A 16,999-nucleotide genomic window follows, 5' to 3' on the forward strand; every position below is an offset into this window, starting at 1 on the left:
TCAGGCCTGTGTCCTCAGTACCTTGCTCTATGGCAGCGAGGCCTGGACAACGTATGTCAGCCAAGAGCGACGTCTCAATTCATTCCATCTTCGCTGCCTCCGGAGAATACTTGGCATCAGGTGGCAGGACCATATCTCCAACACAGAAGTCCTCGAGGCGGCCAACATCCCCAGCTTATACACACTACTGAGTCAGCGGCGCTTGAGATGGCTTGGCCATGTGAGCCGCATGGAAGATGGCAGGATCCACAAAGACACATTGTACAGCGAGCTCGCCACTAGTATCAGACCCACCAGCCGTCCATGTCTCCGCTTTAAAGACGTCTGCAAACGCGACATGAAATCCTGTGACATTGATCACAAGTCATGGGAGTCAGTTGCCAGCGATCGTCAGAGCTGGCGGGCAGCCATAAAGGCGAGGCTAAAGTGTGGTGAGTCGAAGAGACTTAGCAGTTGGCAGGAAAAAAGACAGAGGCGCAAGGAGAGAGCCAACTGTGTAACAGCCCCGACAAACAAATTTTTCTGCAGCACCTGTGGAAGAGCCTGTCGCTCTAGAATTGGCCTTTATAGCCACTCCAGGCGCTGCTTCACAAACCACTACCACCTCCAGGTGCTTATCCATTGTCTCTCGAGATAAGGAGGCCAAAGAAGAAGAAGAGTAATACTTGTGATTTGTTGACAGACTAATGCAGCAGGATCAGATTACTGCAGCAGAATTTCACTGGCACAATGAATGGAATTTCTCCCTAACTGATTTTGAGCAAATGAAACGATCCTAGTTGATTTTCCTAATTTATTTTCCCTGTAAATGTTCCTGGAAATGGTTGTTGGTAGGGAACTGTAATATTTTACTGCAATGGCAATGTGACCAAAAGTTTTAATAACTGACATACTGCTGAATTTCCAAACTATTCATGTTTTACATGATTAAAGAACTGTGTAGATCGGCGAAGATATTTATTTTAAAAGGAAATAGAAAGCCTTACTGGCTTACATTCAAATACTGTGAAAATCATTGACCATTCCTCTGACTAGAGTACCCTACTGGCAGCTGTATAAAAGTTAATGAATTCATTCAATTTCCTGTAAAGAAATTGTAGCCGTGCTGATGGTGCATTTTCTTTTCTGCTTTTAAAATGATGGAGTGTCTAAGAAATCGTTGTGCTTTTAATGTGTATGAAACATAAGCATAGATTTTATGAATTTGCATTCCCAGAACAGAATCCCATGCACATCAAGAATTCCAGTGTGGACATCGGAACAGGTGGAGGCCATTCAGCCCCTTGAGCCTGTTTCGTCATTCAATGAGACCATGACTCATCTGCGACCTAACTCCACACACCTGCCTTTGCCTCATATCCTTTAATACCTTTGGTTAACAAAAATCTGTCAATCTCAGTTTTAAAATTAACAATTGATCTAGCACGATTACTACTTGAGGAAGAGAGTTCCAAATTTCTACCGCCCATTGTGTGTAGAAGTGTTTCCTAATTTTACCCTGAAAGGTCTGGCTCTAAGTTTTTGGCTATTCCCCCTAGTCCTAGACTCCCCCAGCTAGCAGAAATAGTTTCTCCCAATCTGTTTCCCTGAATATCTTGAAAATTTCGATCAAATCACCCTCAAACTTCTAATTTCCAGGGAATACAATCTTACTTTGTGTAATCTGTCCTCAACTTTAACCGTTGGAGTCCAGGTAACGTTCTGGTAAATCCACGCTGCACTCCTTCCAAGGCCAATTTATCCCTCCTAAGGTGTGGTGACCAGAACTGCTCACAGTAACTCCTGGTGTGGTCTAACCAGGGCTTTGCATAGCTGATGTGTGATTTCTACCCCATTATATTCTATTCCTCTAAGTATAAATGTCAGCATTCTATTAGTCTTGTTGTACCTGTTCATGACATTTTGCTGATTTATGTGCCTGGATCCCTAAGTGTTTTTGGACCTCTGTGTTTCTAGCTTTTCACCATTTAGAAAGTACCCTGTTCTATCCTTCTTAGGTCTAAAGTGGATGACCTCATTGAAATCCATTTCCCACAACTATGCCCATTCATTGCACACCTTGAAGCTTTTAATGGGCAGAAAGCACCTGAAACTCTGCAGTGGGAACACAAACCCTACACTCTAATAAGGTGTAATGCTGTTTTTCTCTAACCTTTACGAAATATACTGGAAACAAGTATTTTGTATTCAAATGATTCTTTATAATGAAACATTGGCTATCATGTGAAAATTTGCATTAAGTTAGAATTTACTCTTCTTCTCCTGTTTAAGTCCCATCTCTAGCCAATGCTCCCAGGTCTCATGCTGCATTTAGTTTGGGGTTCTACATCGTGAAAGGTTCACCCAACACTGGTTGCTAATCCCAGTGCTTCTTTTGTGCAACTTTTCTTGGGTTTGATGCATGTACGTATTGGGATTCTGGCACACACAGAAATCCCAAGGGTTGATGGCAATGTAACTGCAGCACACAGTGCAAACAGATGCTCTATGGTAAGATTTTATTATCTAAATCAAGTAACATGCAATACACAAAAATGAAACCAGTTGCTGGAGTTCAGCACTGAAACTGGTCAGAGTCTGAGAAATACTGGAAGTTGAAAAGGTGACAAAAACGCAAGGACAGTGATGCAGATTGACTGCCTGTGTACAAGACCAGAGCAATCATTTTTCTAATCCAATGTAAAGAATTCAGCTTTGCACATGATTTACACACATTACATTTTAGAATCGTAACATTTAGCACTTAATTTTTTTTTATTAGTTCGGGGGATGTGGGCGTCACTGGCTCAGCTAGCATTTATTGCCCATCCCTAATTGCCCTTGAGAAGGTGGTGGTGAGCTGCCTTCTTGAACCGCTGCAGTCCATTTGGGGTAGGTATACCCACAGTGCTGTTAGGAAGGGAGTTCCAGGATTTTGACCCAGCGACAGTGAAGGAACGGCGATATAGTTCCAAGTCAGGATGGTGTGTGGCTTGGAGTGGAATTTGCAGGTGGTGGTGTTCCCATGCATCTGCTGCCCTTGTCCTTGTCCTTCTAGGTGGTACAGGTCATGGATTTGGAAGGTGCTCTCCAAGGAGGTATTGTGCTTTGCTGCAGTGCAACTTCTATATGGTACACACTGCTGCCACTGTGTGTCGGTGGTGAAGGGAGTGTATATTGAAGGTGGTGCATGGGGTGCCAATCAAGCAGGCTGCTTTGTCCTGGATGGTATCGAGCTTCTTGAGTGTTGATGGTGCTGCTCTCATCCAGGCAAGTGGAGAATATTCCATCATTCTCCTGACTTGTGCCTTGTTGATGGTGGACAGACACTGGGGAGACAGGAGGTGAGTTACTCGCCGCAAAAATCCCAGCCTCTGACCTGCTCTTGTAGCCACGGCATTTATGTGGTTGGTCCAGTTCAGTTTTTAGTTAATGGTAACCCCAAGAATGTTGATAGTGGGGAATTCAACGATGGTAATGCCATTGACCGTCAAGGGGAGATGGTTAGATTCTCTCTTGTTTGAGATGGTCATTGCCTGGCACTTGTGTGGTGTGAATGTAACTTGCCACTTATCAGCCCAAGCCTGGATGTTGTCCAGGTCTTGCTGCATATGGACAGGTCTGCTTCAGCAGCTGAAGAATCGCGAATGGCAATGAACGTTGTGCAATCATCAGCAAACATCCCCACTGCTGACCTTATGAAGGAGGGTAGGTCAAGGTTAATAGTACTATCATACTTAACACTTAAAATAATACACAAAGAACATGAGCCAGAATTTTCTCAACTCAGGTTTGTCCCAGTGCCAGGACCGCAAGTGGGTTGCAAGCCTGCACAGACGGGCGGGAGGGACCCTGGGCGACATTTTACCAGCGGCAGCCAATTAAGAGGCCGCTGCCGGGAATTGGATGGTGGCTCGCCTCTCAATGTTGCCAGCCCAATCAGATAGAGGCAGCTGCTGCTGAGGCTGCAGGAAGAGGACACTTCCATGTTGAGGCACCCTCGAAGGCCAGGTAAGTTATTTTATTTAATGTGGGGCCAGCCAGGCAGCCCCGGTCATCGGAGGGGTGAAACTTCCAGGGGGGGGGGCGTCAGAGCTGTGCAGGCGGCTATTGCCGCCAGGGGCGCCTCCATAGGTCATGGAGCAGCCATGAAGGACGGCCCCCCTCCCACCCCCCCCCCCCCCCCCCCCACCAGCCCTGGGAACCCGCTGGGAGGCCACCAGGGTTTACCTGTGCCCTTCATTGTCCTAGTAATTGGTTTAATTGGACGCATGCCTCTGGTCAGCAGGCGGCCATGCTACTGCCATCCTCACTGTTCAGAATATCCCATAGCAGTGGGAAGACGTCGGACTCACTTCCCGATGCCTTCTACCACCATTTTACCACACCTCCCGCCTGCAAACCCATTTTCAGAGGACTGGTAAAATCCAGCCCATTGTGTTTGCCATAGTATATTTCACCTTGTCTAATGTAGATACCTAAGCTTCGATTTGTGTGACTTTTCATTTACTTTTATTGCATTTCAAGCATTATAATGTTGAAGGACACTTCTTTTCATGAGGGCTTTGTATATTACATGTAAAACTTATTAAAAATAGTCTTTTAACAGTCTTCTCACAGGTTTGCACTCATAATACTTTTGATGAATCTATTGTACATTTTCATTAGATGACTTGCAAGAGAATTTTTGTGATGTGTTAAGGTTTCTTGATATGATGAAGCCTGCGCTAGGGGAAATGGTCCTCTAATTCTGGCCTCTAGAGCATCCCTGATTTTAATCACTCCACCATTGGTGGCCGTGCCTTGGGTCCTAATCTCTGGAATTCCCTCCCTAAATCTCCCCATCTCTGTCTCACTCTTGGTTTTGAGATGCTTCTTGTGCCATTTTACTATGTTAAGATCACTATATAATTGCAAGTTGTTGTTAAGCATTGAAGCAATTTACTTTTGGTTTTTGGATTCAGTTGGGTCAAAGAGGGTCCTGCCTCTTTGTACTTATGTTGATTGTGGGTATCATCTTAGTGTCCTTTCTATAGGGGATGAATACAGTATTTAGAGCACATGTATAACTAACCAGTTGCATTGGTAAGTGTCCCGCAGACTGGTTACTGATTGTTACCCAGTAATCTCATCCAACCTCAGCAATAGAAAAGAACATGTTGTAATACCTGGTGGATTTTGTTTTGCCAGTGGATTACTAAATCTTCCGAGGGCTGGATCTGTAACATCAAGATCAAATTTCCAGCATCAATGCCCCAGCTTCAGAATATTATGATGCAGCTTTCAGAACTTATCACAAAATGACTAGACTATGTGACGCAGGTCATAGTTGAAAGGCTGTTAAATTAAAGTGGTCAGTCAGAAAGTGGAAGAATTATATTGGATAAGCATCTGCATTATTTAATTAGAGTATTGTCGTGATTGCCATTGACGTATGAGGCCATTAGCTGGAGAAGACACACAGCTCAGTGCACAGAAGTGCTGAGTAACAGTTCATCTTCCAAGACGACCAGAATACTAATTGGAATTATAAAGAACAAGAGGCAGGGAGAAGGAAATAGGTAAATAGCACAGGCAGGACTTCATTAGCGGTTGTTTATCTGCTCATTTTAGATACAACACATAGTACGTAATATTTATAGCACAGAAAATGGCCATTCGGCCCAACTGGTCCATGCTGATGTTTATGCTCTACATGAGCTTCCTCCCATTCTTTTTCATCTAAACCCATCAGTATATCCTTCTATTCCTTTCTCCTTTGTGTGTTTATCTCCCTTCCCCTTGTGTGATTACCTTTAAAAGTAATGTACCTTTAAAATTAATGTACCTTTAAGATCTTAGTATGCTAATAAGCCAAGTACTAGGACACAGTCATGTGACTGGGAGCCAGAGTCACTCTGTAACTGTAACACCAAGAGGCAAGACCTGCAAATCGATAGCTCTGCACTGTATATACTTGTTAGCTGTTTATAAATCTGTTTGAGATCTTCAATCAACTGAACGCCACACATCTCATTTATGTTGCATCAGAAAACATAAAAAGCTTCTCATTATATGGTGGCAGCAGTGGGGTGTACACCCCTTGGGCTGGATATTAGAACGGCGAGCTTCAAAAATGGCAGCCCGCCCGTGCAGGCTGCACGCCAAAGAGCCGCCGTGATCTCAAGCGCAAAGGTTCGTTTAAATAGCCAGGGTGGGCTGCCCCCGATCACATGGAGGGGACACGCTGTCCAACCCGGCAATGGTGTCAGCTGCCTGTGCACAGGCGCTGACGCCATTTTTAAAGGGCATATTTAAAGAAATATTCCATAAAATTATAAAAATACATTTCTTTTGCCCCTCTCCCAACCCCCAACAATTAAATTATCTATTTGCCCTTGCCCCCCAAAACACTTACGTTTACCATCTGACCTTCCCCAAGCTGTACAAAGTTTAAAGTACAACCCTTCCCATCATCCCCTCCACACATGATGTTAATTTGACCCCGTTCCCCTCCCCCTCCCCCTCCCACACTGATAAACTTGCATCCTCCCCCTCCCCAACAGTGTTGCGCCTCGTTGCCCCAAACGGGGATCTGAAGGCGCAGGACTACCGGCCGCTGATCCGAAGATGGCGGCGAGCCATCAAGAATACGGGTAAGTACGTGTAAATGTAATAATTTCATTCATTTGCATATGCTGATTGTGGTCCCATCACCCAAGGGCTGGGAGGCCGCCACGGTGCCTCGCCCCCGAGGTCCATGGTGGGCCTCATCCGGGGCCATCTTCAGGCCTCCCTACCCCACCCCCCGCCACGGATCCCAACATTGAGGGCTCCTGAAAATCCAGTCCCTTAAATGCATCCACACTATTCACCACAACCACTTCCTGTGGTAGTGAATTCCAAAGTGGAACCACCTCATGGGTAAAGAAGTTTCTCCTGAATTCCCTATTGGACTTAAAAGTGACTATTGTATAATTACAGTCCCCAGTTCTGGTCTACCCTCAACAAGTGGAAACATCTTCCCTATGTCTACCCTATCAAACCTATTCATAATCCCAAAGACCTCTATCAGGTTACCCTTTCAACCTTCTCAGATAGGTGTAACATCAAATTTGCCTTGAAATCTACAACATTTTTAGTGCAAACTTCCATTTGTGTTTAAACATTACTTTCCAGATCTCACCATATCACTTCTTCCTTTTACATTCATTTATCTTTGCTTCATTGTATTTTCCTTTTTATTTTCACAATTTTATGTTTTTAAAGCACAGGATGATCTGACTACAACCACCCAACTCTTTTGGAAAATATATGACCATTAATTGTACTGAAGGGCCAGTCATAGGAAGACACCCTATTATGTGGCTCCTCTATTTTTAAAAAATGGCAACTTTTATCATAAGCCATGATATACAGAGAATGTTAATAATATCAAAGGCTGTAGCATGTCAGAACGTGGGATGTTGAACAGTCTCCCTTTGCTGTTTCCTGTTTTGCTTCTGTCATTAATATTGTCATTTCTTCCCCCTCTCCTTTTCATTTTGCAAATTGTGTTTAATTTCTTTAAGTTCCCTGGACTTCCTGACAGCAGTGAGTGATAACAGTGCACAGTGTGCGACTCAGACTTTGGACCAGGAACAATTATGCCCTTCCTCCTACACAATTTAAAACACACATTTGGAATCGCTTCAACACCGCTTTCGATTTAGTTACTCCTTTCTTTATCTGGACTTTATGCTGGTATAATTCACAGATCATGAGGGGGAAGCTGCTGGGAATGCTCGCTAACAGCAGTTAAGAATAAATAAGATGGACAAAGGTAGCCTAGATGAGCAATTCATAGAATGTTTTCAGGATAGTTTCTTAGAACAGCATGTTCTGGAGCCAACCAGAGAGCAGGCTATACTAGACCTGGTATTGTGCAGTGAGATAGGATTAATTAATGACCTCATAGTGAAGGCGCCCCTAGGCAGCAGCAATCGTAATATGATTGAATTTTACATTCAATTTTAGGGAGAGAAGAGTGGGTCCAAGACTAGTATTTTAAACTTAAATAAGGGCAATAATGAAGGCATGAAAGCAGAGCTAGCTAAAGTGAAATGGAAAATTAGGTTAAGGGATAGGTCAATAGAGATGCAGTGGCAGACATTTAAGGGGATATTTCAGAATACACAGAATAGATACATTCCAATGGAAAAAAAAATTCCAAGGGGAGGACTCACTATCCATGGTAAACTAAAAAAGTTTAGGATAGTATCAAACTTAAAGAAAAAGCAAATCATTGCGCAAAGATAGTTGATATGTCAAAAGATTGGACAGAATGTAAAAAAGCAGCAAAGATTGACTAAAAGGTTAATAAGGAAGGTAAAATTAAAGTACGAGAGAAAGGTAGATAGAAATATAAAAACAGATAGTAAGAGTTTCTACAGATATTTAAAAAAGAAAAGAGTTAACAAAGTGAGCGTTGGTCCGATAGAAGGTGAATCTGGGGAATTACTAATGGAAAATAAGGAGATGGCAGAAGAATTGAACAGGTATTTTGCATCAATCTTCACTATACGGGATACAAGTAACATCCCAGTATTAGCTGTAAATCAGGAAATGGAAGGGAGGGAGGAACTCAAGAATATTACAGTCACCAGAGAAGTGGTACTGAGCAAATTGTTGGAGCTGTGGGCTGACAAGTCCCCGGGTCCTGATGGACTACATCCTGGTGTCTTAAAAGAAGTGGCTGGTGAGATAGTTGATGCGTTGGTTTTAATTTTCCAAAATGCCCTAGATTTGAGGAATGCAAAGTCCCAAAGGCTTCTGCACGCAAACCAGCAGTCGTTTGGAGTGTGATTCCATCTAGCGATGTGCCTGTTGTATTTGATGCTTCAATGTGGTATTTTCTGGAGCCCCCGAGATAACTTGGTGAGCAAGTGCAGAGTGTGATGAAGTACCAGATTGCACTCATCGGCATATGTGTGTGCCACCAGTCTAAGGAGAGTATGGAGGAAATGTGCCATTACTGCCTGTGGCAGATGACATGGGTTTCCAGTGGATTGCAATAAATAAACTCCCCGACAGACTGCAGACTTCAGTTGTTCAGGTGCAGTTCCCCTTAACATAATATATTAAATGAAGCATGGCTGAAAATCTCGACTTCAGACTGATCTAAGTGCACGAAGATTCCCCTTATCACGCAACGTATTAGCCACAGCTGTCAGGAGCGGGACCTCTCTGTAACCACTCTGTAAACCAGAGATTACTGGTGACCAGGAGGGCCCCAAGGACCCATGGGCAGTGAATGTTACTGGGCATGTTGGTGTTATAGCAGCTGCAGACTGACATTATCTATTTGCATTGCAATACTTAACAGAATTGAAGCTGGTTAGCCTCAAAAGTCCATCTGTTTGCTACACTGGAGTGTTGCCAGGGACTTTTCCCAATGTTGTTCTTCTTGGGATGCGAGTCAGGCTAATGAGATTGAGGAGATAGTTTAAGTGCTGCTGCAGGTGATGCACTACTTTCTTCCAATGATGACCCAATGGAGGATGCTTTGACAGACTTAAATTTGAAAACTAATTCTTTTAGTATTGTTTAAACTGTGTTTTTAGATATCATTTAAAGCTAATATTTCTTCTTTTTGCACATATAAAAGTTTTTTCATTTATCGAAAATTTCCTTAAATGAAACATTAAGGGTTGAATTTTCCCCACGGAGGCGGAAAACAGGAGTCGGGACTGTTTTCGGGTCCTGAACCTGCCTTCAGTACGAAACTGATTAAAGTCAAGATTTTCATGTGGGTCTGCAAAAATTGGCATGGAGGCAGATTTCTTGCCCAATTAAGGGTGGCGGGCAGCCTCTTGCAGCTGGAGGGCCAATCAGAGGCTTTCCAGCTTCAGAGAAGCAGCCGGCTGTAGTACAAAGTAAGTAACTGAGAGGGCGCCTCAATGAGAAGGTGCTCTTTCAGCCACTTTTTAAAGATTTAAATCAAAAAAATACAAATGGCAGACAGGCCACCACTCTGCAGGGTGACATTTGGTTGTACCCCACCCAGACAGGCAGAGAGGGCCTGTAGGCCTGCTAGGAATGCTGGAACCACGGTCTGCTGCTGGGTGGCTGCCTCTAGGCAGTTGATCTGCCCGCTGCCCCCTGTTGCATCAGGAAACTGGAGGCCGACAGGAAAATCCCAGTCAGCTTCCATTTCCTACCTTTAACAAGACTCTTAATGAACCTAAGTGCCTGCCCACCTCGAAGGGTTGGGCTGTCTTCCCGGGCCCTGTACTTGTGTCGGCATCGGGAATGGGCTTGGGAAGCTGGAACGCCAGCTGGCCTTGTAATTTTCGGGCCCCATCCGGCTCCATTCCCGATCTCTGTGGGGCCCAAAAATTCAACCCTAGGTTCTCTCATTTCCATCACCAGGCCTTGCTTGTTTGATCCTTATTATCAGCAATTATTTTACGTTTCAAATGTCTCACCTTAGATGTCTTTCTCATCCTCTGTGATGGCTGCTCTCGATTTCTAAAGTGTTGTAGCAAAGCTTGTGGTCTTTCACCTTCCATCTTCACAGCCTTGGTTGCATCTAAAAAGTGGCACATCAGTTTTCATTCCATCAGTAATAAAATGTTGTGTAATGTACAAAGAAAAAATGATGTTAATATAGTTGACATCTCAAAAACGTCATTGAATGTACTCAAAATGTTTTTTTCATACATACCAACCTGGAAAAGCAGCAAAAAACTAAACAGCCATTTCAAAACGATTGACAAACCTTCCAAACAGCTGGCAACTCAAAATAGCTCTACTATGACATGTGAAAACAGATAATTCCACTGAAAGTGCAATGGGCATAGGCTATTAACTTAAGCTGTCGGTATAACCAACAGTCCTGCATTTGTATTGGATGGAGCAAAAGGCTGAAAGACTCAATTAAAGTTTTGAAACTACCAGGTATATTTTCTCAGGGGTGTGGGGGTGGGGGTGTGGGTGTGGGTGGGGGTGGTTTGGGAAATCTTGGAGCACGCTAACATTCTTCCCATCTCCACTCTCCAGAACTTTATTGGTGCAACTCATGTCAAGCCATTAGTGCAGGGCCCATAGGAGGCGAAGGGGGAACTGTCGTTCCAAGAGTGCCGTTAAAGTTCTACTTTAAGAGAGCCATTTCACCACATGAAAGTGACCTTTTATTGGACTGATCAGGAGAGGACCGAAGTGGCAAAGCAAGAGAGGGAAGCAAAGTGATAAAATGTACCCAAAATAGCCAGCGAGCTTAACACATTCCAAGTGCTGCATTTGTCATGGATTCCTATGGTGATGGTAAATGGTTAGCACTATTTGCCCAATTCCGGCCGCTGCCTGTGACAAGCATGGGCGGTATAAGCGGTAGGACTGTTGTTGCCAATGTTGCTCACTTCCTCCCCCTCGCTGCCAATTATTTCCAGAGAGTACTGGGTCATATTCCTGTTTGACCCCTCCCACGAATTTTCAATTCTTACCTTAAAATGCGGCATTCTGATTAATTGTAAGCACTTATGTTTTATAATCGATGAAGCTTTGCTCTCTTTAAGAAATAGAAAACTTTTTCCAACAGGCCAACCAAGCTTAAGTTACCCAAAACCTACCTTAGTGGTTCTCCCTCTAAACTGCCCAGTTCACATTTGCAACTCTACCTTCTGCAGGCTCAATGCACAAACACCTTTCCTGATCAAACCCCACCATCCAGTTCAGACTCACTGGGGGCAACCTTCCCAATGGGGTACTGAGGGTATGGTGGGGGAAACACTGGTTTTGCACCCTGCCCAAATTTAATCTTCCTTTAAGTCATTGGGGTGTCATATTGAGGAGGGTGAAAGACCAGTGTTTGCCCAATCCGGTGGGATTCCCTCCCACCGAGTTAGGTTAAAACTACTCCCACTGTCTTCCCTCATAGCTTTGCAGTTTGTGTTGTCACTCCTCTCCCTTAAATCAACTTTTTACTCCTCCCGCCTCCAATTCAAGCCGACACTCCACTCTTACCTCCCCAGTTCGTACTGTGGTTTCCTTCCTTATCCCTCCTTCCAGTTCACACCAGCTCTCTCCTTCACCCCCAGTCATACGGCATCCTCTTACCTCACCTCCACCTGTATTAATACTGGCACTCACCTTCCTCATCCCCAGTTGATGCTACACCTTCCTTCTTCACCCTCTCTCCCCCAGTTAATACTGCCAGTCTTCTTTATTCCCCCTCACTTAATGCTCTGTTAACATGCAGGTACAGCAAGCAATTAGGAAGACAAATGGTATGTTCGCCTTTATTGCAAGGGGGTTGGAGTGTATGAGTAAAGAAGTCTTGCTGCAATTATATAGTGCTTTGGTGAGACCGCACCTTTGGTGAGAGTGCTGTGTCCAGTTTTGCTTTCCTTAACCAAGAAAGGATGTACTTGCTACGGAGGTTCCATAAACTGATTCCTGGAATGAGAGGGTTGGTCTATGAGGAGAGATTGAATAGAATGGACCGATATTCTCTGGAGTTTAGAAGAATGAGAGATGATCTCATTGAAAAATATAAAATTCTTAGGCTGGAGAGTCTAGATCTAGGGGGCACAGTCAGAGGATAAGGGGGTGGGCCATTTAGGACTGAGATGAGGTGAAAATTTATTTACGCAGAGGGTTGTGAATCTTTGGAATTCTGTACCCCAGAGGGCTGTGGATGCTCCATCATTAAGTATATTCAAAGGCTTGAAATTGGTAGATTTTGGGCACTAACGGGAATCAAAGGATATGGGGATGGTGCAGGAAAGTTGTGTTGAGGTACATGATCAGCCGTGATCTTATTGAATGGCCTCTGTTATGGACAGATTGAGAGATGATAGGAATGGCTCTCCTTTTTTCACCTCCCAACTGACTGAAGTTCGTGTGTTTTTACAAAAAAAGGTGTTTTTTAACCTGAGTGCTTTAACTGTCAAGAACAGATAAATGACAGGATTTCTCATAAGTTAGAAAAAAGTTTATTATTCAACACCTGAAATATACGCAACAGCACCCAATCTCACGCTCATATAGATACACACACTCAAGAAAAGATAGAGATTATAAAGATAACATGCATTAGGTCTGATGATTTTTGAAGAGTTCTGTTAAACTTGCTTTTCTCTGAGGTGAAGAGTTGAAACGATGCAGGCCTGTAATCCTTTCCCTTGTTCGCTAAAGAAAGACTTGGGAGGTTCAGGAAGACGATGCACTGTTGCAGACTGTTCTTGTTATATTCCAGCCAAAGATCGCTGGCAAAGTCCTGGTGTAATTTCTCAGGTAGGGAATTCAAAGCCAAACTCCAGTCGCTGCCTACATGTAGTTCAAAGCTAGTAATCTTAGGCAGGGTCCTTTCTGTTCGATGGCATAGATGGATCTCCTTTGTCTGCCCAGAATATACCTTTATTAAAACTCCTTATCAGAAAGCTAGTTTCTGTCATGTGACCATAGTTTCACTTTCCATGGCCCTCGTAAATGGTTTCTGACGGTGAGGTCATTGTTAGACAATGCAGTCCAGGTATCATTCATTCTCATCTCACCTTGATAAAGTAGAGCTTTTCACACTCATTCTTCGGAAATTGAATTTGGAGTTAAAAAGTCTGTGACAGTATTGTCAACCCAATCGGTTGGAGTGAAGCAGCCATTACCACAAAAGGGTCATTTGCATTTTAATGATTTCCAGAAAAGTTGTTTGTATTTTAATGACTTCACCAAGACTTGTCCAGACATGAAAATTAGCTCAGGGTTGTTATAGTTCTGTGTGTATTGGCAGGAATGTAAAGGTCACCTGACCTCTTACTCCACTTTGTTTACGAGAAAAGTGTCTGTTTCGGGTTCACTTTATGAGTTCATTTTATAGTTCATAAGTTCGGATTGCGTGGGTGTGACACAGAGCAGGCTTGACAGACCGTATGCTCCACTCCCGCTCCTATTTCTTAAGTTCTTAACTTCTTATGCTTCAGTCTTTTCTTGCCCCGGTCAGTTAATGCTGCTACAGTCTCCTTTAAATTTAAAGTTGGTTACTTCCAATTATCATTTTTTTTAATCATTAAATTTCCTACTAAGTGGTTTTCTGTACATTGTTTATTTCAAATTATTGGATCATTTAAAATATTTTTTACAGGAAAATTCTTGAAATTAATCAGGAATGGGTACTCCAGCTTCTTCTTGCCCCTTCCCAGCCAAACCACTGCTCCTGGTTTATCTCTTGCCGTTCCCATCCATCTCTAAATTCCTCACTCCCAGCTTCTCTTCCTCCCTGTGGAAGCACTGTCTCAGATTTCACTCCCTGCCCTACGCCCTTTTCTCCAATAATTCAGTCCCAGCTTCTCCCTTCCAACAAGCTTTACTCTTGAACTTGGACCTGCTGGGGCTCCTGATGTGAAGGATCCCTCTTCCCCTGAAAGTGGTGCTGTCACCTCACAGGAACCTTTGGCAAGGAAGGGCTATCAACCCGTTGGATCTCAGGTATGGTGCTTGCGGGGAATAGGGGGGGGCGGGGGTACTGTGTGTGGTCTTCATCCACATGTGGACAGTGCCCCGGAAGTGCTGATGTCCTGCTCAAACACAGATGGTTGGCATGTTTGATTATTTTTCTTAAAGGAAATTATGACGCACTTTTAAAAATAAACCTCTTAAAAATCTTCAGTGGGATTTTCTTAGCCTTAGAAAAGCACTCGTGGATTCTGTAGATGGATTAAAGGTGCCAAGACTGGGAGCTTGAAGATGCCTAGGTCTCAAATTAGACTTTGTTCTCTGTGTCAGAGCTGAACATTTACACTGCTATCTTCTACCTTCCAGAATAAAGCACGAAAACATCGTGGCCCTGGAGGACATTTACGAGAGCCCGAACCACTTGTATCTTGTGATGCAGCTGTGAGTATGAGACAGTGTAAATACAGTGTTATCTGGGCTGTTTGAAACAGGAGTCAGCTCACAACTATAAAATCTTTTAACTATAAATGCACACAATAGTTGCCTTTTTAAATGCAACTTTAGATCTCACAATAAATTAAACAAAGAGAAAAATTTAAAAGGTAACCACTTTGCAGGTGAAAATGGGCAAAGATTGGCGAATCTATTGATTGGCTTACAGTAAAATTACAGAGTTGAATATAGAGACTGTACAGATAAACTATCAGAAATATCAGAGGCCTTTGGATATCATTGCCAATTCTGATTGGATGCATTCCTGGAGGGTTCCATCACAGGACATCCTACCTACAACTGCCCCGCCCCCACAGTTTTGCCATTGGTCCTTTGACATGTCCATCCTTCACAGTGTCCATCTTCCCAAACTAACTGGAAAGCAAACAGGCTCTTAATTACCAATTAGATGTTGATCGACTGTCAGTCAAACAGCCTATTTATCCCATTTCCAATATATTTCTAACCAATAAATGAAAGCGATCGATGAAAATGAAAAAAATGTTTTTTTGATGTCCCTGTGGTGTTTCTCCTGCGCCCAGAGATTAATCTTTAATAATAATATAAAAGCAAAATACTGCAGATGCTGGAAATCTGAAATAAAAACAAGAAATGCTGGAAATACTCAGCAGGTCTGGCAGCTTCTGTAGTGAGAGAAGCAGAGTTAACGTTTCAGGTCAGTGACCCGTCATCAGAACTTTAATTCCTGGGGACTCCAGGAGAACCCTGGAGGATTGGTGACCTTACCTTTGGGAATGAGATCTGCATAAAATGTGTCTCTTTAGCCCACAGAGCTGACTTTTGGAATGAACAATTCACTGGTGTCACCGTTTCCACACATTTCAGTTGTCTTTATTGTAAAATGGAAAACATAGTTGGGGTGTAATTACGTTGTGATACTAGCGTACAAACACTTAATGCATTTACTTTCACCCTCTATTTTCACACCCTCTGCTGGCATGTTTCCCAGAAACAGCTTCCAGGCTGCTAGGAAGCTAAAACCCCCAGTAAAATAAATGCTCCAAAGCGCCACTACCCCCTCCCCAATGATGACCTCACTGGAGCAAAGGCGATCATAATGGCAGACGAGACAGGAAATGATGACATTATCGTTTGACAGATAGTACACATAAGGGTTGATAATGCAGTCCAGGCATAGGACAGGCTGATGGGACCAATGTCCCCCTGGATTCTGCATGCACCTGCACACAGATGAGCTGACTTCACATAATAATATAGGATCAGCTCATTTAAACACTCCACTTGAATTGGAAGAGGACGAAACTTGCTTTGATTGCAAAGAACTCCAATCTGGATAAAATACACAGCTGTAATTAGCTTCTGCGCAGCCTGCCAGCAAATCAGTCACTGGCCAGCTGCATTGAGTGTTCTTACAGCTGCCAACTGACCAGGAATGTCCTGGAGCTTCCAGGATGTTGCTGCGAGCAACCAGGCAGAAATATCACAAAGACGTTAAAGAAGTATGGTTCTGTTTCATTTTCCTTACACATTTTTGTTTATGTTAGTATTGGAGATGGGGGAAGAGAGACTGATTGGGTAGTTGGTGGTGGGGAATCATGCAATGAAAGCTCCAGGAATGCATCCGCCCAGAGTTGGCAACTCAAAGAGCACTTGGGGTAGCCAGCACAGGATAGACTTCAGGCTATACACCTAATAGTATGGGAAAGTGCCATTTGACATCACATTACAGGCCCAAGTTCTTCTGTTTTTTTGACATATAGGCATTTGAGAAGTATTTCAAATAGGAAGTATGCCACTTAAATTCTCCTTTTCCATTGTTGGTTCATTGGAGACATCTCCAAAAAATTACAAGGTCAAGCAATCCAGAATTTAGCATACAGGTGTTAGCTACTTTATGAGCCCTAATCTGAGTAAAGTGATTGTACCTTATGGTAGTTTAGTAAGATGCTGATCTCCCAAGATGCTGGCGGGCAGCCATAAAGACAGGGCTAAAATGTGGCGAGTCGAAGAGACTTAGTAGTTGGCAGGAAAAAAGACAGAGGCGCAAGGGGAGAGCCAACTGTGCAACAGCCCCGACAAACAAATTTCTCTGCAGCACCTGTGGAAGAGCCTGTCACTCCAGAATTGGCCTTTATAG

The 16,999-nt window shown here is 43.5% G+C and overlaps 1 protein-coding gene across 2 annotated transcripts in view; it reads left to right on the top strand.

Moving 5' to 3' along the window:
- camk1da (calcium/calmodulin-dependent protein kinase 1Da) overlaps nucleotides 1-16,999 on the top strand; it is a 429,764-nt gene that overhangs the window by 187,547 nt on the left and 225,218 nt on the right. For both annotated transcript variants that reach the window (XM_068059551.1, XM_068059552.1), the window contains exon 3: nucleotides 14,755-14,829. In XM_068059551.1, coding sequence (XP_067915652.1) covers nucleotides 14,755-14,829 — 75 coding nt within the window. The remainder of the gene's footprint in view (nucleotides 1-14,754; nucleotides 14,830-16,999) is intronic.

Source organism: Heterodontus francisci, chromosome 27 (genome assembly GCF_036365525.1).
Source record: "Heterodontus francisci isolate sHetFra1 chromosome 27, sHetFra1.hap1, whole genome shotgun sequence".
NCBI lineage: Eukaryota > Metazoa > Chordata > Chondrichthyes > Heterodontiformes > Heterodontidae > Heterodontus > Heterodontus francisci.